General features: G+C 41.7%; 1 protein-coding gene across 1 annotated transcript; it reads left to right on the top strand.

Moving 5' to 3' along the window:
- Window positions 1–7,340: 7,340 nt before the first annotated feature.
- On the top strand, window positions 7,341–26,441 carry map3k14b (mitogen-activated protein kinase kinase kinase 14b; the record flags this gene model as incomplete). Its single annotated transcript, XM_083994822.1, has 15 exons — window positions 7,341–7,587; window positions 8,704–8,779; window positions 9,406–9,516; window positions 9,688–10,087; window positions 11,439–11,573; window positions 12,087–12,216; window positions 12,321–12,449; window positions 14,399–14,503; window positions 15,542–15,705; window positions 17,792–17,942; window positions 19,714–20,277; window positions 23,297–23,403; window positions 24,770–24,890; window positions 24,982–25,082; window positions 25,901–26,441. 15 exons carry the CDS (start codon window positions 7,341–7,343, stop codon window positions 26,063–26,065), a joined length of 2,706 nt encoding a protein of 901 aa, XP_083850948.1. The 3' UTR covers window positions 26,066–26,441.
- Between the last annotated feature and the right edge of the window lie 96 nt (window positions 26,442–26,537).

Here is a 26,537-nt window from a genome sequence, read left to right on the forward strand (position 1 = left end):
TAAGACTCATCACCTAAAAATTAACTTGTTTTTAGATAATTTTCACTTGTTTCAAACTAATTTTCAATTGAAATAAGTAGAAAAATCTGCCAGTGAAAGCAAGATTTTTCTGCTTGTAATAAGAAAGAAAAACTTGCTCCACTGTCAGATTTTTCTACTTATTTAAAGTGGAAAATTTGCTTGAAAAAAGTAAAAAGTGTCTAAAAACAAGCTACTTTTTAATGTGATGAGTCTTATTTTAAGTAGAATTAGATTTATTTTGACTAGAAATGACATTTTGACTAGAAATAAGACAAATATTCTTGGTAAGATTTTGAATTTTTGCAGTGTGAGACACACAAACTGCACAGCTGCACAGTGTTCAGTTTATTCTACATTTTTCTTATCGTCTTCAAACTCTGTGAGGAGAAAAAAAAAAGACAAAACAAAACACAAGTCTCTGGCTCCGTCTTTTTTCTTGCTGACGATGTTCAGTGATGAAACTCAGCAGAGCCATAAAATAAAATTCGACCAAATAATATAATATAGCTGTAAAACTATTATTCACTTTCCCTGCCAGCAGATATCTGTGGCCTGGGAATCAGAGGCATGACAGAGTGTGTGTGTGTGTGTGTGTGTGTGTGTGTGTGTGTGTGTGTGTGTGTGTGTGTGTGTGTGTGTGTGTGTTAATGGTCAGATTGGAGTCAGATATATGAGATCTGATAGTCGACAATAAGAAAAATGCAGGATATCATTTTTTATTTGACTATTTTCCCAGTTCCGTTACATCGCTCCATTAAAAAGAGACTTGAATGTACCTGTTGCCTTATGTTTGGGGCAAAATTTGCAACAAAAATGAATGAAAAATGAATTGGTGCATAATTTTCTTTTTTTTTTCGTGTCCCCATCTGTTGAGGAAGCAGCGTCTTGTGTGATCCACATACAAGGGCGACAAGGTCATTGAGTTATATAGCTGTGAATTTGGTGTATTTTTTTTTATTATTATTATTCCTGTGATTTTAAAGATGGTGTAGGAGGTGAAATGAAACGTAATTGTAGAAATAGAAATAGTATCTTACACTTTAGATCTATAGTGTTTTGTTGTTGTATGTTTTGCACTTAAAGAGCAGCGACGACAGACCAGACAAACAACTCGTGCCTTCTTTTAAAAGTCAAAGTCTGAGAGGTGCCGCCGGTCTGTCGGTGGTGGAGTCGGTGTCCAGTTTCTTCCCTGTCCAGAAGAAATGTGCTTTTTTTCCCCCTCTCTCTCTCTCTCTCTCTTACTTTTGTGTTTTTGGACAAGTTGTTGTTGTTGTAATTTCAACCAAAACACAGCCAAGAAAATAAAAGAGCCAAGTTACATCCCTTGAATGTCAGGAGGGAACAAATTCACGAGGGTTCGCTCCATCGGCAGAGAACAAAAAACACAGAGGCTGTTGTGAGGTTTTTTTTTAGGGTTTTTTTAACAGCTCACCAGGGGACGGAAAAGCCTCTTTAAATCCTCCGACTTCCTCCATAACTTTTACAGTTTCGTGCTGATTATCTCATTGAAATCCCTCTTTAAAAAAAAAACACACAAAAAAAAAAAACTGTGATCTGACTGTTCGGCTGCCAAGATGATCCAGACAAGAGTATAAAGAAAGAAGAGTCCGTAAAATGTTCCTGTTCCTGTTGGTTTGTTTGCACCTGGTGGGAAAAACCTTCAAATCAAACTCTGCTGAGACCAAACTCACTGTTTCTGATGCAGAACTATGTTTTTTTTTTTTTCCAGCCTCTGTAACTAGGAAGTTTTCTGGAAGGACCCGATTTAAAAGTTGATGAAATCGAGCTTTTCATCATGACACAAGGTGAAATATATAAATATAATATACATACTATATATATATAAATATTCTGTAAACATGCTCTCACCGTCTGGTCCACGAATTCATGCTGTCACCGCTCCTTTTATAGACGCCTGTCTTGGTTTAATTAATGTGTTTATTTTGCCCAAGTCACATTTTTGCAGCCTTTAAAAACAGACTTTACATTGGGGCAACAGGCTTGGAGGGGGAGGGGGGGGAGGGTAAAGGGAGGGTGGTTGTGGGGTAAAAAGACTCAAGTCAAAAATAAAGTTCTTGAAAATATCAGTTTGGTGGATGATGTGGTAATTAAATTCAGTGACATCACCCTTGGAAGTTTTACCAGTTGACAGGATGTGGCCCACACACTTCCTCTGGCCTTTTCCCTCTGTATCCTCTTACCCCCCCCCGCCCCCTCGCTGCCTCCCCCGTCCTGCCCGCCGTCACAAAGTTGTTATGACGACCGGAGTAAACACAGGACGGTTGGGCAGGAGGAGGAGGAGGAGGGTGGTGGTGGTGGTGGTGGTTGTCCCAGTTTCGCTGTCAGCTTCACTGCAAAAACTCAAAATCTTTCCAAGAATATTTGTCTTATTTCTTGTCAAAATGTCTCAATTTTAGTCAAAACTAATCTCTTTCCACTTAAAATAAGACTCATCACCTTAAAAATCAACTTGTTTTTAGACAGTTTTCACTTGTTTCAAACTAATTTTCACTTGGAATAAGTAGAAAAATCTGCCAGTGAAAGCAAGTTTTTTTGTGCTTGTAGCCTAATAAGAAAGAAAAACTTGCTCCACTGTCAGATTTTTCTACTTATTTAAAGTGGAAAATTTGCTTGAAATAAGTAAAAAGTGTCTAAAAACAAGCTACTTTTTAAATGTGATGAGTCTTATTTTAAGTATAATGAGATTTGTTTTGACTAGAAATAAGACAGAAATAAGAGTTTTTGCAGTGTATATCCTCTTCTTTTTCTTCTACGTCCTAAAAACACTGAATTAACCTCTTTACCTCACACAAGACTGCTGGAATTAACTAATGATTATAATATATGAAATGAAAAAAGATCAGAAGCTGTGACACATAAATCAACTCTGACTTATAATAATCACTGTCATCACCACTGTCAAGATTTTTCTACTTATTTAAAGTGGAAAATTTGCTTGAAAAAAGTGTCTAAAAACAAGCTACTTTTTAATATGATGAGTCTTATTTTAAGTATAATTAGATTTATTTTGACTAGAAATGACATTTTGACTAGAAATAAGACATATTCTTGGTAAAGATTTTGAATTTTTTGCAGTGTTGGCAGGCGGCTGCTGCACCATGAAGCAGCCTCAGTCAGTTCATCGTCCTCTGCCCTCTGGTGGCTGGAAACCAAAACATGGAGGCAAAGAGGCTCCGCTCCGGTCCAGTCCAGTCAGTGTCGGAGCAGGAAACAATAGGAAACACATGTTGGCTGGTCGGTGGAGCCTCTAAATGAGGTCACTCTCTCCTCCTGAGTGGATCCATTGTTAAAAATCTCCAGGACAGTTAGTTAGTTGCTTACAGGACGGACAAGAGGAGGCTTTGTGAGCAGAGAGACGCTGCTTCACTTTGAATTAAACTTGAGATGTTAAAGCAGTAGGCTACATTACATTTAATAGACGAGCCTGCATTTAAATGTTGCTGTGATTGATTGCAGTTTATGTAGCTACCCCACTACTTTTATTTTATTTGTCTAACCATATTATTGTGGTTGTGTAGCAGTTTGAAATTCAAAACAATGTGGTTCCTGTTTCCTACTGGCTATAGCTACATATGTCATCTAAATGGCAAATTAAAAACTAAAAACTGACTGGGAATATATTACCCAAGCTCTAAATCTATAGGTCTAAGTGTTTATTGTTTACTTTATTGTGATTTGGGTAGCCTATAACTCCCCTGATAAAACTATAGCAAGCCAAGCAAGACGTAAGTTTGGATTTTAGTTTTTAAGTTAAAGTTGAGCTTAGTTTATTTACCTTCATCCTCACAATCCAACTGTTTGTCTTTATAAATGCTAAATAAATTACATTATTTAATAGATAGGCTAGCTGTACCTAAATGGACAAATGTGTTCGAATTTCAAAATGGTTGCGGTTTCCAGCAACTAGCAAGATAGCGCCATATTTAGCAAACAGAAAAGAAACTTATGTCTCATCTTACTCAACGTATTCATTAAAAATGGCAAATTAAAAACAAAAAATTCACCATTAATGTATTTTTTAAGGTCTATATCTGCTTTTATTTGATTATTTGGAGGCATTTTGTTAGCTAGCGTAAAGCTAACCGTTAGCTGTTTGCTAGCGGAGCAGTGTGAAATGTTTCAATTTCAGTTTTAAACTAAAATATGGACTATAAATTAGAAATGTGTTTGTCCATAAGTTTAATTTTGTTATCAAGGATTATTTCCATCGTGCTAAACTAATCTAACAAGCTAATATCTGATCTAAACCAATAGAAACGACACAATAAACCACTGAATGTAAGAAATGTTAACATAACGGTGTTTTTCAGTGTATTTTAAGTAATTCATCATTATCTGCAGCAGCAGCGAAGACGCCGTGTTTCCACGCTGAGGATTTTCAGGTCTATGTTTAGCAGAGTTGCCCCACCAACAGCACCGAGGGCCGAAGTGACAAAAACCCTTTGACGTGAGGCTAAACTTCCTCCTCAGCTTCACCATTGGTCGGCCACTGATCCCATTCACATGTTGCCAGGGAGAGGGACCCTCCACCCCAATCACACACACATAAACACACACACAGTCACACACACACATTCACACACTCCCTCCTCCGGTATTTTGCTAATTCCCATTGGAATGTATGGATCTGTATTTGGGGCAGCAGATGTGTTGGAGAGGAAGCTGCACTGATGGATTCATGTCAATTGTCCCAGAAGGAGAAGATGTAGCCTATTACACTTTGAATATAATTGTATATTCAATTAAAACACTTTCTATCTATGTATTTTGAGATTTAGAAAAAAAAAATGCAATATTCACTTGATCGGTCTTGGAAGTTTTTATTGGTTGAAACATGCAAACTTGTGAGTTCGCAATCAAATCTTATTATGGCATGATTTAGATTTAGGCCATAAAGTAAAAAAAAAGAAAGAAAAGAAAGAAAGAAATATGAAAGTCTTAAAACATCTGGGACAAACTTGTTGTCAACTTTTTGATTTTTTAAATTACTTTTTTTTTTAAGCAAGTAGCCCACTTACCATTATTACATTTCTCATTTCATTGTAATATTTTCATGTGTATCCATGATTAACATCCTTAAAATGGATCATCATCAGTTTACCAACACAAACATTGCAGTTAATCTATAGTATAAATAAGATATACAGCATATTAATTCTACTTTTACTATTATGCAACATTATCATTGTTGTTGTTAAGTTTTATAATGGAGCGATATTACATATTATTTGTTTTACATACTTGGTAATGAGATTTGAGTTTGATTTAAAGTTTTCTTTACAACAACAAAGTGGATTTTAAAGCTTCACATATCTAAAATACTTTACTATTTTCACATTAAACCTTAATTTTCAGATTATTTGAAAATCAATTAATGTTTGCATGATATAATGTCTTATAACTTCATGATATCTCAGTTAAGTTTTGTTTTTTTTGTCTTGTCGTTACAACAAGTGAAACACTGAATGACCTAGAAGAGCGCGACAGATGAGATCCAAGTGTCACCGAGGGCATCCACACACACACACACACACACACACACACACACACACACACACACACACACACAATCCATCCAGAGTCTTCGGAGGCTGGAATCCGTGTGTGGGTGGAGGGTGAGGAGGGGTGAGGAGGGTGAGGAGGGTGAGGAGGAGGAGGGGGTGACAGAGGTGTAAAGGCTCATAACTCACCCACGTGGTCGACCAATCAGCAGAGCCTGCGGGGGCCGAAAGCCGGTAGGTTACAGCTGGACACTAATATACACATGACACAAGACAAACAGACAGACGGAGACTCAGGAAGTCCAACCAGACCAGAACAGAACAGAACAGATCAGATCTTCTCCTCTGTCTTTAGGATCTCACCTGAACCTGTGTTTGGACGGGGGAAACACACCTGATTGTTAGAGTGAGGAAACAAACGTGTTTCAGGTAAGAAGCTGCAGCTTTAAACCTCTGAAACGTGTGTGTGAGTGTGTGTCTGTGTGTGTGACATTATCTCAGTGTCAGGTCACGGAGCTGCTGCAGCGTGGTCTCAGCCGGAGACATTACAGGATGTAGATGTTTCACGTCCTCATCATCGTCGTCGTGGTGTCAGGTTCAAATCTCTGGAGCTTCGTCTTCTCACACAGAAAAACCCTTAAAAGTGAAGCTTTTGGTTCAAATCTGTGACTTTGCATCATCCAACCATCCAGCCACCCTCAGGTTGTCTACCCATCATGCTGCCTTGCAGGTTTTCTGTTTCTGTGAGGACTTCAGTGTCTCTTTCCTCTTTGTGTGGGAAGTTTCCGTGTTTTGGTCCCAGTAGTTTCTGTCAACATGGCGTTGGGCCTGAGGAGAGAGACTCTGACAGCTGGGCCGGCCCGGTGGAAAGCATGCAGCCGCATCTCTGCAGGCTATTTATACTCACTCTGCCAGGATCACTAGTGGTGTCTGTTCATTCACGCCCCGGCCACGGCAAATACCTCCACATTAAAGCGCCTGCCAATTACAAATCTGCTATTTTCTACTACGGTTGAATCGACAAGTCTTCTTTTTAAAACGTCGTGCAGGATTGAAAGTCGATTTAAAAATAGATTTTTATCTTGGTGAGTGTGTGAAAGTCTCTGGAGCTTAAAGGGCAACGCCACCTGAAAACCTGAAAAGCTGGTCTGTACTGACCCCCGGTGGTCTGACCTCTCACCGCAGCGACGTACAGGTGTGAACTCAGTGACATCACTGGTGGGTGTGGTCACAGGTGCAACAGGTGGAAACCTCCAACCTCGTTTTTCATACGATGTTGTTGTTATAGTTTTGTATTAATGTTATCTATCTATCTATCTATCTATCTATCTATCTATCTATCTATCTATCTATCTATCTATCTATCTATCTATCTATCTATCTATCTATCTATCTATCATACTGTTATTACATCACATATCACATAACACTATTACATATATTCTTAATATGAGAATATGAGTTAATCATATATGAAATACCTAGTAAGATCTGTATTTCTGCAATATATACTGTATATATAGGCTATACACGCACATTACAACACATATATAATGTTTTTTATATCTTAATATGTTGTGACCATGGATTTTAACAGCATGCATATCTTATTTGCATATGGAAGTTAATGAAAACAACAGGAATGTAAAGTTTTATATGTTTTTCTTAATGATTTCTGATACTTTTAAACATATATTTTCTCATTGTGCATTACTTTTGGATTTTGTTGTTTATAATATTAACAAAAATACTTCACCTTTACTCCACAGTGTGTATTTACTGCTGTGTGACACAGTCATGGCCATTCCCCGGATGTTTAACTCCAACACGCCGTTCATCATCGTCACCGGAGGCTCCGAGCTCTCGTTCCTGGGTAAAGAGGAGGACGACCGGGGCCGAGAGGAGGAGCAGGACTCTCTGGTCCAGGTCATCGGCCCCCACCTGAGCCGCGTGATGCAGCACGGCACCGCCAAGCAGCTGGCCCCCGAGGGCCCCGAGGGCCGCGAGGAGAACCCCTGTGTGTCCATAGTGGCCCAGGCCGAGAGTAAGACTGGGAGGGGGGAGGAGGGGGAGGTGTTTCTGTTTCTGTTTCTGTTTCCTCTACACTCATTGTCATGCAATGTCATTGTCATGGGGTGCATGGTGTTTCTGTTTCTGTTTCTGTTTCTGTTTCCTCTAAACTCAATTCAATTCAATTCAGTTTTATTTGTCACAGAAACCATTTGTTTAACATGAGAGCGAGAAGCCGTTCTCCTTGTCATGTTGTATGCAAAGATAAAAAAGGGAGACATGTTTAAAACAAGACAATAATTCTAAAATTCTAAAAAGACAGCAAAAGTTTTGTTAAGTTAAATGAATAATTAAGAATAGACAGACTCATCATACATATAGTGTCATGCAAAAGTTTGGGCAGTCCAATTCAATTCAATTTTAATTTATTTAAAAGGGACAATGTACAGTTAAAACATAAATGTTGCCATTTGATGCACTATACCAGATTATAGCTTTAAGCTAATTTGCATCTGTAGTCCCTGTGGGCACCCCTGGTCAAAATCTTCAATTTCTTCTTTTCCATTTTCAAAATGACAGAAAAGGAAAAGGGCCTGCAGCATAGTTAGTACCTAGTACCCCCCCCCCCCCCCCCCCCCCCCCCCCTTGAAAACTATCACAGGGTGTAAATAGTAAATATCTCCTTGGTCAAAGTTATCTGAGAGCTAAAACTGTAGAAAAACAAAAATAATACACTGATATTGCTTAAAATATTGAAAAAAAAAGAGAGTTTCATGTTTAACTTTATGCCTTTTGGAGATTATTTCATCTTCTACTTGTGGTAACACTTTATAATAAGTACACACTATTAAGCATTAGTTAAGCATGAATAAATACTGGATTCTTCATGTATAACGTATGGATACTGCATTAGTATGTAGTTTATAAACACAGTTAGTGCTTATCAATGATGAGTAAAACATTTTAACTGTGTTTATAAACTACATACTAATGAGTATTCATGATGAATTCAGTATTTCATGCTTAACTAATGCTTAATAGTGTGTAGGCTTATTATAAAGTGTCACCCCACTTACTGAACTGTTGACATTAACAGACATTTTGACACTGTCTATGTATTTGTCTAACTGTCCTCATGTCTGTGTCCCAGGAGAAGACTTCCAGGAGTTCAGTCCCACCTGCACAGAGTGTCTCTTCTCTCGGTCTCCTCTGCTCCGAAAACACAGGTACGTCACAACGTGCAGCTCACACCCGTATGCCTTTTTTTAAATTATTTTTATTATTATTATTATCATTATTTTTTAAAGGTTGATGGATTATGGGGTTACTATGATATCTATGTTTTGTTTGTTTTGTTTGGCACCATATAGTTAAGGATTGAAGGGTCGGACTCGGCATGTACAAGCAGCTTCAGCCTGCTCCTAATTATGGACTCATAAATTAGATTGAATATAGTCTGCCAGACAAATATTATGTGACCCAAATAAACCACTAATACAAACACTCCTCTCTAAACCTTTGCTGCTTTTGTTAAAACTGTAAAAACTCAGCTGTCAAAAAACTTTCCACAAATTGTCCGACTCCTGCTGAAACACCTCAGTGACACCTTCTGCAGCCACGATGCATCACGAGTGAAAATGTGTTTAGACTTTTGCAGAAAGGTGAAATCAGATCTGAGGCGAGTGTCTAACAGGTGAAAAGAGTCGATGGTGTCACCGACTCTGTAGACGTGTTTTTATTTTAGCAGCTCAGAGAAACTGTGAGCAGCAGAAAGGTGCTCAGTGAGTGGTGGTGGTGGTGGTGTGTTCAGGGACCTCCTGACTGACGCCATTGCTCCTCCTCTCGCCCTCAGGTCTCTCTGTGAGGGATCTGTCTTCCTGAGCGACAGCGAGGACGAGGGTTTGAACCTGGGGCCGTTGCCGCCACCGCTGCACGACCACCTGCACAGGAAGCAGCAGCAGCGGCGGAGGAGGAGGAGGAGGGGGAGGAGCCAGAAAGAGGAGGACGGAGAAGAGCAGCCGCCGATCATCCGCGGCCTGTGGGTGCAGGAGATCGACTGGCTGCGGTCCACGGACATCATCCCGCCTCCTCCTCAGTTCACGGACTCAGCCTCCTGTTGTCATGGAGACGGCAGCTGTGCATCTCTGTCCGGGGACCAACACAGAGCAACGGAGGAGGAGGACACGGCCAGCAGCTCCGAGGACTCGGACTCGGACTGCGGATCGGGCCTGGACCAGGACTCTGGGTCCATCTGCACTCATGATGAAAGCGACTCGGACTCGTCGTGCTGTGACAGCAACGACGAGGCCCGGAGGAGGAGGAGGAGATCAGGTCTGACCTTTGACCTCATGTCATGTCGTGTGTCCGGCTTCACCTCAGCACCACCGCCTCAGCTGGAGGAGCTGAGAGGGAAAGTGACGCAGACGCTGAAGCTGCTGGTTCCTCCGTTCTTCAGAGACCTGATCAGACAGACGCTCAACGACCAGAGGCACAACAACCACGGCCACGTCAACGAAGGACTCGTCTTTCACCCTGTAAGAGCACAAAGTTAACATTGTAATACAATAGAATACAATAGATTAAAGGGATAGTTCAACATGTTGGCAAATTGGCCCATTGCCATAATCCCTATAGTCATAGCAGTAGGTTCGTTACCTTTAATTGTCGGTGCAAGCTGTTTTTAGAACGGCGGAGCAGAGCCGTGAGCTGCTCAGAGCTACGCTACGGAGGCTCATTATGGGATTTCTTGGTTTCCCTCATCAAACTCGTCAAATACACAATCCAACAACTCCACAACGCTCTGGTGGACAAGTTGTGACCTGCACATTCACCACGCTATGAGATAATAACACAACGTTACCACACAGAGTTGTTTTAGAGGGAAATGCAGAGACTGCTTGATGAAAAACTGTCCCTGAAGGCAACGCGCATCAGCGGTTTTGCATGAATTTACCTCTAAAACAACTCTGCCTCGTGACGTCAGCTTACACTGACAATTAAAGGTAACAAACCTACTGCTATGACTATAGGGATTATGGCAATGGGCCAATCTGCCAACATGTTGAACTATCCCTTTAAATATTTGCAGTTTCCAGCTTCTCAAATGTCCAAATCTAAATCCTGTCTGTGTTGAACATGAGGCCTGAGCAGGTGTTTTTGGTCACCCTTTAATTTACAGGCTGCTAATTACGTAATAATGTCACGAAATAGCCAAGAAATAATGATTGATTGCGTAGAAGTTGCCCAGAAATAATCGATAGGAAATGGCAATTGCAACGACTTGGTGGAAAAAAATTCTGGCCTTTCCCAAAGAATTAAAAGCATGAAAAGCATGTGTAATCTTTTCCCTTATTAAAAACATGACATTATTATGAAATTGATCGTTATTTTTAGGCTATTTCTAGACATTATAATGCAATAAATTGTTATTTCTTGGCTATTTCTTGGCATTAATCATGCTATTCATGTAATTAACAGCCTGTAAATTAAAGGTTTACCAAATATTTGCATTTTCCAGCTTCTCAAATGTCCAAATCTCATTCCTGTGTTGGATATGAGGCCTGAGCAGTTTTTTTTTGGCATTGTCGACACTTGACACACAAGATTAAAAACAAAAAACCGACATAACGAGACAAAAACTAGATAAAACAACAAAAAAAAAAACAGGATGATACGAATGGATATGTGATAGTGAACTGCACATTCTTGGTTTCTGGGGAGTTGGGGCGTCAAGAATTTGCAGATTAATCAGCGTTATCGTCAGTTTCTTATCAATACATTTGTGTTTTTCCTGTGAAAACAATCTGAAGGCGATTAGAGCTGACGTCTCTCTGGTTTTCCTGTTTCTCGTCCGTGTTGTTGACCTTTTGACCTCTGGCCCTCCAGCGCCTGCAGCCTCGCCGCTCTCGGTACAGGGAGGGGGAGGAGTACAGTGTCCTGCACCACATCCAGAACGGCTCCTACGGCGATGTGTTCAGTGTCCGTGACAAGAGGACGGGATTCGAATGCGCCGCCAAGAGGGTAAGAGGCCAAGAAACAGCACTGCAAAAACTCAAAATCTTTCCAAGAATATTTGTCTTATTTCTAGTCAAAATGTTATTTCTAGTCAAAACAAATCTCATTATACTTAAAATAAGAAACATCACATTAAAAAGTAGCTTCTTTCTAGAAGCTTTTTACTTCTTTCAAGTCTATTTTCACTTGAAATAAGTAGAAAAATTTGATAGTGGAGCAAGTTTTTCTTTCTTATTAACAAACCTGCTTTCACTGGCAGATTTTTCTACTTATTTCAAGTGAATATTTTGTTTGAAACAAGTGAAAATGATCTAAAAACAAGTTCATTTTTAGGTGATGAGTCTTATTTTAAGTGGAAAGGGTTTAGTTTTGACTAGAAATGAGACATTTTGACAAGAAAGAAGACAAATATTCTTGGAAAGATCTTGAGTTTTTGCAATGAGAGAGACGGAGAGTGAGTCAGCGTCCTGCTCTTAACCCAGTGAAACGATGACTAAGCTGAAAGTTATTGTGCCTCAGATTCCGCTGAGTCACTTCAGCAGCGAGGAGGTGAAGACGTGGAGCTGCCTGGACTCCCCCCGGGTGGTGCAGCTGTTCGGGGCGGTGAGGGAGGGGCCGAGCGTCGTGCTCTTCATGGACCTGAAGCCAGGTAGGAAACCGGAGAACTTTCACAATAAGAGACTGAGACGTCACGTTGCAGCTGTGTAGATGATGAAGTGAAGTGTGACGTCGTTCCAACTTCCTCCTCCTCAGCGTGTTTGTCTCAGCTGCTCAAAGAGATGAACTCGCTCCCGGAGGATCTGGCCCTGCACTACCTGCACCAGACACTGGGGGCGCTGGAGCACCTGCACCACAGGAAGGTCCTTCACCTGGACGTCAAAGGTGCGTTCATGCTCCTGTTCTAGCATCCTCATCTTATTTGTCTATTTCTAATGCAGGACTTTAACTTGTGAGGAATATCATCTTATTAAAGTAGTGTGGCTTTTATTTAAAGGGATAGTTAAATATTTTGGCAAATTGGCCCATTGCCATAATCCCTATAGTCATAGCAGTAGGTTCGTTACCTTTAATTGTCGGTGCAAGCTACAGCTACCACACAGAGTTGTTTTAGAAGTAAATGCAGAGACTGTTTGCTGAAAAACTGTGCCTGAAGGCAACGCGCATCAGCGGTTTTGCATGAATTTCCCTCTAAAACAACTCTGTCTGGTAACGTTGTGTTATTATCTCATAGCGTGGTGAATGTGCAGGTCACAACTTGTCCACCAGAGCGTTGTGGAGTTGTTTGATTGTGTATTTGATGAGTTTGATGAGGGAAACCAAGAAATCCCATGAGCCTCCGTAGCGTAGCTCTGAGCAGCTCACAGCTCTGCTCCGCCGTTCTAAAAATAGCTTGCACCGACAATTAAAGGTAACGAACCTACTGCTATGACTATAGGGATTATGGCAATGGGCCAATTTGCCAAAATGTTGAACTATCCCTTTAAATAAAGTATCCGAATACTTTCTCCAACATTATCCAACATCCGACAGTCTACATTTACTTTGCAGGCTACAACTTACATTGACATACAATGCGATTTATAAAATTCATTATTATATACAGTTATTAAAATGATCTGCACCTCAAACAGAGTCGGGTTAAGTTGCTATTCAGATGTAGACAGCTCAATAAGTGAGTCAATAATGTAACATTTTACCTCTAATATCATGTTTTTATTTCGTCATATTTTTACTTTTACTTACTAGACATTAATACTTTTACAATTCTGGTTTATATTAACCTGCCAATAATGGATAAATACAACTAATATTGTTAGACACTATATTACTATATTACATTACATTATCACACATATACAGTACATCCTCTGGTTAAACAACGACATAAGTTTGTATACCCATACAACATATATATATGGGTCTTTTTTACAATATGTTATAAGGTACTAATATCTGTAAATGTTTTAATTATTAGGATATTTACAAAAATTAATGAATTTTTATGTTATAATATGTTATGACCATATAACATTATATACAGTATATTCAGTTCATATGTAAGTTAATGAAAACAACATGTATGTAAAAAATGCATGTTTTCTTAATTTTTTCTTTTTAAAAACGTTTATTTTCCCATTTTGGGTCTGACACTTCGAGGCTTATACTGTTTGTATTGAACATAGATGTCAATATAACATACTGACAGGCTTTAGGGTGCATTTATGTTAATATTTGAAATTATTTGTCTATATTATATCTACAATACTGTATATATAATATAGACAGAAGCAGATGCAGCAGGCTACAGTACATGCTGTGTGTGTGTTGGACAGTAGGTCTGATATTATCAGCTCACACAGAGGGAGGCAGCCCAGTAAAGCCTGTAGCTGCTGGTCCGACTGTCAGCGAGCGTCCGCGGTGACGGGACCTAATCCCAAACTGACACCTCAGCCTAAACCCTCGGTAATCCCCTGTGAGAGGATTGAGAGGCAGGGGAGGGGGCTCGCTCAAATTAGGCCCCTCCATTGTGCTCAGCGAGCAGGTTCACTCAACCACCAAATCAAGCAGTCGCATCCCATCACATCTCCACACGGAGCTGGGGAAAACGTGTGTGTGTGTGTGTGTGTGTGCTTTATTTTTGGTGTTTTTTTTTGTCTTTTTTTACCTGGAGACAGCTGTGGAGGAGCCGCGGCCACAAAGAGGACGAGGTTTTGTTCCCATGTGGTCGCGGCCGGCCGTCAGCTCCTGCCTCCTTGGCCCCACTGTTTCATAATGAGCTCCAAATGAAAACAAGCTGTCTCTCTCAATCCTGTGTGTTGATTTTATTCCAGTTGACAATGTGCTGCTGTCTGCAGACTGCAGAGACACATTCCTCTGTGACTTTGGTCTCTCAGAGTCTCTGGATGACAGCGGGCGGAGCACCAAGGCCTTCGGGGGTGAGTGGACTCTGCTCCGTCACACCGAGCGCCATCAGCCACGGGGCCAAAGGTCGCACGGTTTCACAGATTCACTTTAAACGAACAGAAAGGGTCAGTCACGCTTCATAGGTTCATCCGTTAGTGGTGCAGGCAAGTTCATTATGATGACAGAGAGTTAAGGCGAGACACTGCAGGCTAAAACACTGTTTTTTCATGCACTGATAAGTCAAAAATTTAGATTTTTGGCTATTTTGCCTCCTTAACATGTCTTCTTTCACAATAGTAGAAAGAAATGGTAGAAAATCCACTTTAAGGTTTTTATTTTACTTCATTTTGTCTCTTTTGTCTCCTAAATTCACCAAAAGTTAGTCTGACCCATGTCATGTCAGGTATCATTGTAAAGCTCTCTCTCTTGCACAGTGATGTAGGCTCCAGAAATGGTCATTTCCTCCATAAATCATACAAGTACGATTGACAATAACAATCTATTGAATTTTACAGTACAAGTCTTTAAAGACCGTTTTCTCAAAATGAGTTTTTCCTCAGACTCTGAGCTAGAAATCTCCACTTCAGCAGCACTTACAGACACCAAACCTTTCAGTTTGATCCCTTACTATATCCTGAACGTTTTTACAGAGGGGTTTGTTGATATATCATTCACAGCCTGATTTTTATGCAACATTTTATTCCTAAAATATGGCGACATTTGAGTATTTTCTCATTTACAGAGTGATAAAAAGAGATATCCAAAACCCCCTCTGTAAAAACTTTTGTCTCTAATATGTCAACAAAATAAAACAAGAATTTCACTTACTAAGTACATCCATTGTTCAGATTTCTGTTCTGGAAATGTAGCCTATGCAAATTAGTGCAAATTTCATTAGATATTGCCTCATTTACATATTTACACATACAATTTGACTTGTTTTACTGTAGCCTAAGTGATAAACATGGGAGGTTGATAGAAACTGTAGCCGCTGCTCAGATGAACAGGTGTGATCTGTGTGATGAGACAGAGGCAGAGGAGGATGTTAAAGCGTCTCTGTGTCCGTGCAGGAGCGGCCTTCCCCGGCACAGAGACCCACATGGCGCCGGAGGTTGCCCGGGGCGACCGGCTCAGCGTGAAGGCCGACGTGTGGAGCAGCTGCTGCATGATGCTGCACATGCTGAACGGCTGCCACCCGTGGATCCGCTTCTACTCCCATCCTCTGTGTCTGCAGGTAAAAGAAAAGAGAAAAACCTTTATCTTTATTAAAGGGCTATTCCAGGTAAATTCAACCTGGGGCAAAACCACTTTTTTTTTTCACAGATAACGGAAGGAAGGAAGACGACATGTTGTATGTACACGGAGCTGTAATACGAAGTCTAGTGAGAGTCAAGTTGACGATCTCACTATGTTTACAGGTAGAATAAACAACAGCCAGGTTTACTCTTACACTGCTACGAGGACGTTGTGCTTCCAAGTTGATATTCCTCCGTTTCGTCCAGATGGAAGCTGCGTTTTCGGGGGGTGAAAACGGTATAAAACGGGTCCCAGAGTGGGAAAATCTTAAAACACCGCCCCAGTGTTTTTGTCTGGACGCCCAAAATGGATCTTTAGTGAAACCGAAGACGGTTTATAAACCAAGACCTTCTATGACGAGTCAGCTTCCTGTATGATGTCACGTGGGCTTCTGCACGGCCACGCCCCTTTAGAGAGACCAGAGGCAGCACAGAGTGTATTGACTCCAATGGGACAATTGAACGTGAACACCGATTATGGTCGAGTCTTTCTCCCCACAGTCACTGAAGTAAATTTTGGACTCATTTTTCACAAGCCACATCTCTTCTGAACAGTTTGACATGAAAATGGCAATTTTCAGATGGACACATCAGGAGAAAATCCACTTTGTTTAAGACCTGTCTCTGTCTCTGTCTCTACGACACACTCTCGCCAGATTTGGCACAGATCTCCTAGGCAACGTCAAACAAATGGCCGCGAACTCCCGTGAAAATGATTTAAATTATTTTTGTCATGCTCAATATGACTGTTAGTAGTGTAAATATTTAATGTTATCATAAGAAAATATAAATATCTCACTTTCATCTACCTACAAATTGTATAAATCCACACACACTCACAGAACGAGGTGGGGTGATGGTCGACCACGCCCATTTAGAGAGACAGGAAGTGTAACCGTTTCTATCATTGGAGCAGCCTCTCATGGAGTATCTTTCCATTTATTGAATATCTTTGGTGAGGGGGTTGGGGGATCATACCCCCCATTGCTCTCACCTGTAACCTGAGCCAAACCGCTAGACACTACAGTCTATGGACGTCGTACAGTAACAACAACAACGTCCGACTACTGTCCGGTCTTCGGACACTGTGGCTGAAACGCATCCGTTAAATCATCATCAATCGTTATATCTGCACTGACACAACTCCCAGTCAACATCTAATCCACTTATAATGTTTGGAGTGTGAATACCGCGGGGAAACTTTCTGTCTTCTTCTCTGTTTGTGGTGTTTATGTGGCAGCGTTACAGCGACACACACAGGCCTGGAGTATGTACTACAACAGCGTTTTCAGTCGTTTTTAGTGGATCCGTGTGTACGCAGATATTTCTGGAAATTATAACGTGTTTACGGAGATTTCTTTCAAAATGAACAAGAAAAAGATTGTTTTGGGTGAAGCTCCGTTTTCGTGTGGACGAGGCTTCAGACGACCTGTAAACAAACTGAGCCGTCAACTTGACTCTCACTAGACTTCGTATTACAGCTCCGTTTACAAACGTGTCGTCTTCCTTGAAGTGAACAAACCCCTCGGTGGTGAATGTTTGAAGACATCTGACGTTGTTTGCTGAAAAAAATTGTAGTTTTATGGGATTTTCTCAAAGAAATTTAAATCGAAAGCAACTGGACTTGGTTATTTGTCTAGGAAGACGTTTCACCTCTCATCCAAGAGGCTTCATCAGTTCATGTTCGCATCTGACCAGGCCTGTCTTCCTAGACAAATAACCAAGTCCAGTTGCTTTCGATTTAAATTTCTTTGAGATAACTATGACCTGGACAAATGAGAATATTCACAGGCGGTTTTGTGGGATGTAAACAGCCTAAACAGCCTAAGATCCGTCCGCTCCCATCATACGCTGCTGTGGCGATGCAGGGACAGACACAACTACTGCAGAACAGAAAATCTTCAGATTCATTCTGTTAGACCTAAAATATTAGAAACTAGAGCCTTAGGTTGAATTTGCCTGGAATTGCCCTTTAAGTTTTTAAGCTCTGAGACATTCTCACCATTGCTTCGTCTGGTTTGTCAGATTGTGAACGAGCCCCCTCCTCTGTGGGAGGTGCCGTCCACCTGTAACAACTTCACGGCCGAGGTGTTCAGGTTCGGGCTGCAGAAGGACCCGGACCGCCGTGCGTCGGCCAGGGAGCTGCGGAGGAAAACCACCAAGGCCCTGAGAGCAGGTCGGTGGTGACGGGAAACTGAGTGTGTTTGTGCTGGAAAAGCTTCAGTGTAGGGATGTCACGATTACACATTTTCTTGGTACGGTTATTGTCAAAGAAATAATCACGGAATTACGATTATCACGATCATTATGCATTAATTAATTTCACAACACTATGAATGTGTAAAATCAAATATAGTCAAAATATAATTACATTATTCATTGTTTAGTATCTATTAAAGCAGAAGTGAGTGATATATTTGTGTTAATATAAGTCTTAAATAGTTATATCTTCCGACAGCAATCACTTACATAGAGTGTTTGGACTGAAACACGGGTCTCTCAGTCCCTCTGCTCTGCTCTGAGCCGAAGAGAAAACATTTATCGTATCCTACAGTTTTTATCCAATGAGGAGAGAGAACAGCATGCAGGGCTGTGTGTGCAGCCAAGGAACGCCGTGAATGTGGTGACGTAGCGACGAGGACTGTTATGGTGCGTTCAAGGAAACTCGTATTTTTCCGACCGTGAAGTGGTACCAGTTCGATCTGGTACGAGTTCACCGGTCAGAAGTTACGAGTGGCCGTTATAGTGACTTTCACCGGTAAAACAGGTCGGAAAAACACGAGTGGGTTGCCTGGAACGCTACAAAGTCGTAAGTTGTGACTTGAAGCTGTAATTTACGGTTTCAAAAGCCTGCCTGGAACGCAGCATTAGCGAAAACGACCGGATCACTCACTTCTGCTTTAATATATGACGAATTATTAATCCTCCAGGGGAAGCGATTGAAATATTCAGGTCATAAATTGTCATCTATATCAAATGTTTACGTTTATTTTAGTTGTTTTTTGTTTTATTTTGTTGCTTTTTTTAAATACAAATGACACGCTAACATTTAAATTCCTACCAATTCAATGTTACGTTAGTTAAATGGACCAGTATCTGCGCATTTACCTTTATTTTGGCTGCACATCTGCCGATACGGTTCCGACATAATCTTTTTGGGGACGTGGCGGTGTTTAGGAACCTTTACGATTAATTAATTGTGGCGTTTAATACCACGATTAATTGTGAAAACAACTAATCGTGACGTCCCTACTTCAGTGCTGCTGCTCTGGTGACGAACAGAGAGTAAATAAGGTTGCGCACATCCAGTTTAAACAAAGGTGCTGGCCTCAAACATAAACGTGGACAAAAAAGAGAAAAGAGGAGACACACTTCAGCTCCCTTACGTGCAGATTTATTAGCACATCAAAAATAAAAAGACAGTAACGTTTCGAGCGCACTGCTCTTCTTCAGACTAACTCATTTGTATAAGACGCCCCATTTTTAAACCTTCCCCTGAGGGTCACATGATGAGTCACATGGTTAAGGGAAATACATAAATCAGAACACACCTTGTGTTGAAGTAGAAAAGACATAGAATATATATATATACACAAATAATCTATCAACATACATAGATCTCCATCATAATTTACATTAGATCTCAGCCCATCAGGCCAAATGGCCGTCATAAAGATCTAGTAAATTAGAGGCGCCTCTTAGTATTAGGATGGCAAATTTTGAATACAAGGTTATTGTTTTACATTTATAAATTTCAAATTTTTTACCTTTTAATCATGTTTAGAGATTTTAGATTTTAACAATTTTTAGATTTTAATCATGTTTTAAAGTTCAATTTAAACATAAGTTTCCTATAACCTTGAAAAGGACCAAGGACAAACCCACCCACAAAACATAGATAGGTTAACATTAAATGGTGACGAACAGCCGACGTTTTGTCTCCACAGTCGGGGGTCTGAGGTCCCGGTCCGTCAGAACCGCCTGGGAGACTCTGCATCGCGTTGGCAAGACCCGAACCGAAGACGCCTCGTCGTCCCACCGTCCCAACAAACCGCCAGCTCCTCCTCCCACAATGCACTGGGTGAGCCCCTGGAGGACGACGGCGGTGGCCTGCGAGGACGGAGGAGACTCCGAGGCGGACACGGACTCGTTCAGCGGCGACTGGGACTCTCAGCCGAAGTCTCTGCGGGACGAGAAGGACTGGGAGACCGGCTCGGACTCGGAGGTGGACATCTACATGGGGGAGGAGGAGCTGAGCCAGCGGGCGTGGCCGAAGAGCGACCAGGACTACGAGGGCGACTGGGAGGAGGAGGAGGAGGAGGAGGAAGGACAGGAGGAAGAGGAGGAGGAGGAGGAGGAGGAGGAGGAGGAAGAGGAGGAAGAGTGGGACTCCTCCATGTCCACAGGACACCTCCACACCCTCAGAGGACTCTTCCCTCTGCTGCAGAGAGGCCGACAGACCGACCACAGCCCCTGGGGGTCGGAGCCGGAGCTGGAATATCTCCGAGACGGTGAGTCAAGTCAAGTCAAGTCACAATTTATTTATGAAGCACATTTAAAACAACCTCGGTTGACCAAAGTGCTGTACAATTGCAAAAGCACAACAAAGTTAAAGCAGAAGTAAGCGATATTTTTGTTAGGGCTGCCCCCAAATAGTCGACCAAGCACTGGTCGACCAAAAAATCATTAGCCGACCAAAATTTCATTGGTCGATTGGTCGCAGGAAAAAAAAAACAACATTTGGAGCCGTGTCTTGTCAAAATTAAGCCAACATCAATGACTGAACTGTATATGAAAGGCTGTGGGGCTTTTATTTTGAAGGGCCAGATACAGGAAGTCGTGAAGTGACACTTTTATTTATTTATTTATTTTTTTTTTTTTACACGGCACGGCAGTCTCTCTCGTATCACCGCTGTCACCATTAGCGGGTGCTGTCTGAGCCCCGCTCCCGTCCCACAGCGCTCACCGGCGGTCAGTCTCAGTGTCACGGAGCAGAGACATGATAGTCCCCGCTGCAGTCAGAGACCCGCACCCATAGACATATGTCTATGCCCGCACCGCTCCACGCCGCGGACCCCCACCCCCGCACCCCCGTCACACATCCTGAGCTCAGTTACCCTCCTCATCTACTGTGTTTATTGGTGATAAACGGGCATTCTGCCGGTAATAACGGTGAAACCCGACCCGAATCTCGGACCCAACACGGCCGGAGTCACGAGCATTAATTAATTAATTCTCAACCTGACCGCGGGGCAAAAAAAAAAAAAAATAATTTTTTTTAAAAATTTTTTTCCCCCTCACGGTGGGGGGTCGATTAGTCGACTAATCGCCATAAGTGACGACTACTGGTCGACCAACAAAATCTTTGGTCGGGGGCAGCCCTAATTTTTGTGTTAATACAAGTCTTAAATAGTTATATCTTCCGACAGCAATCACTTACATAGAGTGTTTGGACGAAACACGGGTCTGTCAGTCACTCTGCTCTGCTCTGAGCCGAGGAGAAAACTTTTCTTTTATCCTACAAGTTTTATCCAATGAGGAGAGAGAACGGCATGCAGGGCTGTGTGTGCAGCCAAGGGATGCGCGTGAATGTGGTGACGTAGGGACGAGGACCAATAGATCCATGACGAGGGCGGGGGCTGCTAACTCCATCGGCTGACAAGACGTTATGGTGCGTTCAAGGCAACTCGTAACTCGTGTTTTTCCGACCTGTGAAGTCGTATCAGTTCGATCTGGTACGACTTCACAGGTCGGAAGTTACGAGTGGCCGTTATAGTGACTTTCACAGGTAAAACAGGTCGGAAAAACACGAGTTGTGGGTTGCCTGGAACGCTACAAAGTCATAAGTCGTGACTTGAAGCTGTAATTTACGGTTTCAAAAGCCTGCCTGGAACGCAGCATTAGCCAAAACGACCGGATCGCTTACTTCTGCTTTAATCACAAACACTACAACAAACAACAAACAATTAAAACAACACAAGGGATAGTATAGTCACTTTAAAACAAATCTAGATTAAAAAGAAAGAATAAAAAAGAGAGAGAGGGAAAGAAAGAAAGAGAGAGAGCCAAGATTACTTGCTTAGCTGGGAGTGAACGCCAAGGAGAAAAGATAAGGTTTTAGGAGTGTTTTAAAATGTTCAACAGACTGTGCAGCTCTAACATGGAGAGGTAGGCTGTTCCGATAAATAAGGAGGAGGAGAAGGATGACTCGGCTCAGAAATCACTGTTTAATTAACTGCAGCAGCTTAATTTTATTAAATGAACAGTGAGCTCTGACTGGATTACAGACAGATTACTGAGCGTTTCCTCTCTGCTGCACACGGAGCGGAGGAGAAGAAGTCTGGATTCACTTTGCTGCAGCGTTAATATGCTCCTGTGTTTTATGCATCAGTGGTTTGTTGCTGCAGCGTTACACAAAAGGTGCTGAACTGATTTGCATTAAACCTGGAGGAAAGGTGGGTCATGAGTGCTGTTAAAGGGAGAGTTCAACATTTTGGCAAATTCTCCTATCCCAATATAGTCATAGCAGTGAGGTTCATCACCTTTAATTATCGGTGCATGTTGTTTTGAGATCGGCGGGGCAGAGACGTGAGCTGCTCAGTGAACACAATGGAGGTGAACGGTACAGGTCCCCTGTCCCTCATCAAACTCATCAAATACACAATCCAACAACTCCACAACGCTCTGGTGGACAAGTTGTGACCTGCACATTCACCACGCTATGAGATAATAACACAACGTTACCAGACAGAGTTGTTTTAGAGGGAAATTCAGCCGGAACTACATTCAGACACGGCTGCTGGGCGGAGGGATTTCAAAAGCGCAAAGTAGTTCCGAATATTTGCTTCGTGTCTTGTAATGTTACATGATTATCTCATAGCGTGGTGAATGTGCAGGTCACAACTTGTCCACCAGAGCGTTGTGGAGTTGTTGGATTGTGTATTTGATGAGTTTGATGAGGGACAGGTAGCTCACGTCTCTGCCCCGCCGATCTCAAAACAACATGCACCGATAATTAAAGGTGATGAACCTACTGCTAGAATATAGGGATTATGGTGAGAGGAGCCAAAAATGTTGAACTGTCCCTTTAAAGTTTGGTGCAGATCCACTCAGATGATCACACACTGGAAGTTTATTTTATTTCTTCTTTTTTTCTGACACTTTTGTCAATTTTTTAAGGAATAATATTTGGATTTCGATGTCAGAAAGTTGTAGAGTTTGTCCAGATAATAATGTGGATCTGACTGTTTAGACATCTCTGCAAACATTCACAGTGAAAGTAATAATGTTGTGTGAACCCAAGACAGAAGAAGAAAGTAAACAAGTTCCTCCAGGTGAAGACGTGTTTAGATGAATCCTGTTGTGAGCAGGAAGTTCCCTCGTTTATTCTACTTAACTGTCAGCCCTGGTCCTGGTTTCTGTTTCTTTTAAATTTGCTGTGTCATACTTTTGAGTTTGTCTTTTCTGACTCTGTAGTTTCCTGTTCTGTGAAACTCATAACTAACTAACATGTTGTCTCTCTCTCATCAGAAGTAGCCATAGGCACCGTGATGCAGACGCCGTCCCCTGAACCTCGAGACGACCCCCCCTCCTGCTTCAGCTGCTCCGACACATCGCAGATCGACGCCTCGGAGAAGGTGTGAACATCACACACACAAACAAATGACAGAAGTTTTTTCAGGGTTCGTACACTTTTTTAGCAGTGGTTTTCCATAACTTTTCAATGACTTTTCCATAACCCTCCAATTAATTTTCAAGACCAACCCCCCCCCCCCCGTCGGACGATCGTTCCGTTCCCACTGAGAAGCGCGCATGCATGACAGCAGTGCGCGGTCAAAGCGAAACTTATACGGTCCGATCGCCCCCGATTTTTTCCTGGATTATATTTTCTAAAGTTGCAACAAGCGGGGTCGGAGTGTGTGCTTCCCGTTCACGCATCGCCTCCTCCGGATGCCGAGACTTTGTGTTTATTAGTTTTAAAACATCCAATCCAATCCAATCCAATTTATTTATAGAGCACATTTAAAAACAACCAAGTTGACCAAAGTGCTTTACACAGAAAACAGTGAACAAAATCAACATTCAGTAAAAAAGCACAACAGATAAAAACAGCAAAACCAATAAATAATAAGACCATAGTTGCTCAAATATTAGGATTTCAGACTGTATTAAAAGCCAGGGAGTAAAAGTGCGTTTTAAGACGTGTTTTAAAAACAGCTAGGCTAGGGGCTTGTTTCACGTGAGGGGGGAGGGAGTTCCAAAGTTTGGGGCCAGCAACAGAAAACGCACGGTCCCCTCTGCCCCTGAGTCTGGTCATGAAAAATGCAAGAACAGGAGCCGGACCCTCTACGCACTTTTAACTAGACTGTGGCGTCGTCAAAATACAGAAGATTAAGTTGATATCTCAGTCAGTCAATATGTAGACTCCTACCCTGCTTCTGGGCCGGATTAGTTGGGAGTCGGAACACCGGGCATACTTACAGTAAATCGAGGAAATGGGAGGTCGGACTAATGGACGCAAAAATATAGAAATGTGTGGTCGTCGGAGAAATAGGAAGTCGGAGAAATGTGCGATGGCACAACGTTGCACTTCCAGGTGGATTTCAATTTTAATCACACGTTACACTATATTTATTTTTTAATAGGCTTATTTTACACATCCTAAATATTATCCACGCAATATTTCAATGACTTTTCCAAAACTTTACAGAGGATTTTATTTTAATTTTTCAATAACTTTTCAAGGACCTAGAAATTGCATTTTCAATTTCCATAACCTTTCCAGGTTTTTCATGACCGTACGAACCCTGAGTTTATGTTATGTTATAAGTTTTTTCTTCATCCTGCTCCTTTTCGTTCATGGTGAAAATGTGTACACAATGTATATGTGCAACTATGTGAGAATACCATGAATGAAATAAATCAAAAATGAAATGAAATGAAATGAAATGTGCATCAAAATAAAATCAATTCCTCTTCATCTTTTTCTTTTCCTCCACGCAGGACTCGGACCATTCGTCTGACGACCTGAGCTCCGGAGTCTTTTCCTCCTGCAACAGTCAGGGAGACGGACACCTGGAGTGGACGGTCTCGGCCAATCAGCCGTCCTCGCACTGCTTCGAAGGTGAGACCGGACCGGCGTCATGGAGGAGGAGGAATCTTGTCACTGAGACATTTTTTAGTTTAGTCTCTAACGAGGCTGTGACACTCAACAGGTGTTGACATCTGGATCGAGAACGTCCAGGGCGAGTGTCTGAGGATCCGTGAACGTCGGAGGGTCAAAGTCGGTCACGTGGCCATAGGAATCAGTGATCAGGTAAAGGCTTTTATTTTGAAATATTTGAAAAATTATAAAGCTCCATACAGTATAAAGGTAGATGTTTGTATTAAAGGGATAGTTCAAAATTATTTGGCAAATTGGCCCATTGCCATAATCCCTATAGTCATAGCAGTAGGTTCATTACCTTTAATTGTCGGTGCAAGTTATTTTTAGAATGGCAGAGCAGAGCCGTGAGCTGCTCAGAGCTACGCTACGGAGGCTCATGGGATTTCTTGGTTTCCCTCATCAAACTCATCAAATACACAATCCAACAACTCCACAACGCTCTGGTGGACAAGTTGTGACCTGCACATTCACCACGCTATGAGATAATAACACAACGTTACCAGACAGAGTTGTTTTAGAGGGAAATTCATGAAAAACAGCTGATGCGCGTTGCCTTCAGGGACAGTTTTTCATCAAGCAGTCTCCGCATTTACCTCTAAAACAACTCTGTGTGGTAACGTTGTGTTATTATCTCATAGCGTGGTGAATGTGCAGGTCACAACTTGTCCACCAGAGCGTTGTGGAGTTGTTGGATTGTGTATTTGATGAGTTTGATGAGGGAAACCAAGAAATCCCATGAGCCTCCGTAGCGTAGCTCTGAGCAGCTCACGGCTCTGCTCCGCCGTTCTAAAAACAGCTTGCACCGACAATTAAAGGTAACGAACCTACTGCTATGACTATAGGGATTATGGCAATGGGCCAATTTGCCAAAATGTTGAACTATCTCTTTAAAGCTCCATGCAGTATAAAGGTAGATGTCCATGTGTAGTGTGACTATTTTAAGTCTCAAAATCTCGTCCCTCCTCCAGATCTCGGGGAAAGCTTTTACTCTGGAGACCCTGGACAGGAAGTCTGTGTCTTTCGACCAGGAAATCAAAGAGTCTGGTTTGTGGCTCCGCTGCGTTCCCGCTCCAGACACTTGTCAGCGCTGGAGCTGGAGGGTCCGGGACGGGAAGCTGGAGCTCCAGGAGTGAAACAGATGTTGCTGTTTTATTTATTTATTTTGTATTGTTTGCACTAACTTAGGCCGTGTCATTAAATTATGTGTTATGAGTGAAAGATGTTTGTCCTCCTGGGTCAAAGCTGGAAAACTGCTGCTTTTGGGAGAAATGTGACATTATCTAATTATACAGGGAAAAAAATGAAAGCAGAAATGTAAATGCAATGTTTGTTTTTTTTGTTTTTTTTTGTTCTTCATACAAGTGGAATAGAAAAGATCCAGTTCTCAGAGTTTAATTTGTTCCTCTGGACGTTGGAGTTTGTCGCCTGCTGTGAATGAGTGAAGCTGCTTCAAACAGTCGATCACTGTCATGAAACCACATGAGCCCTCAACACCTCAATACTTGAATGTAACTGACATTTTATATCTTAATAATAAAAAAAAACAAACAAAGCCGATCTCTGTGTGTTCTCTGCTCTCACAGCCTCATCAGCACAAACACATTA

Source organism: Trachurus trachurus (genome assembly GCF_905171665.1).
Source record: "Trachurus trachurus genome assembly, chromosome: 19".
In the NCBI taxonomy this organism is placed as follows: domain Eukaryota; kingdom Metazoa; phylum Chordata; class Actinopteri; order Carangiformes; family Carangidae; genus Trachurus; species Trachurus trachurus.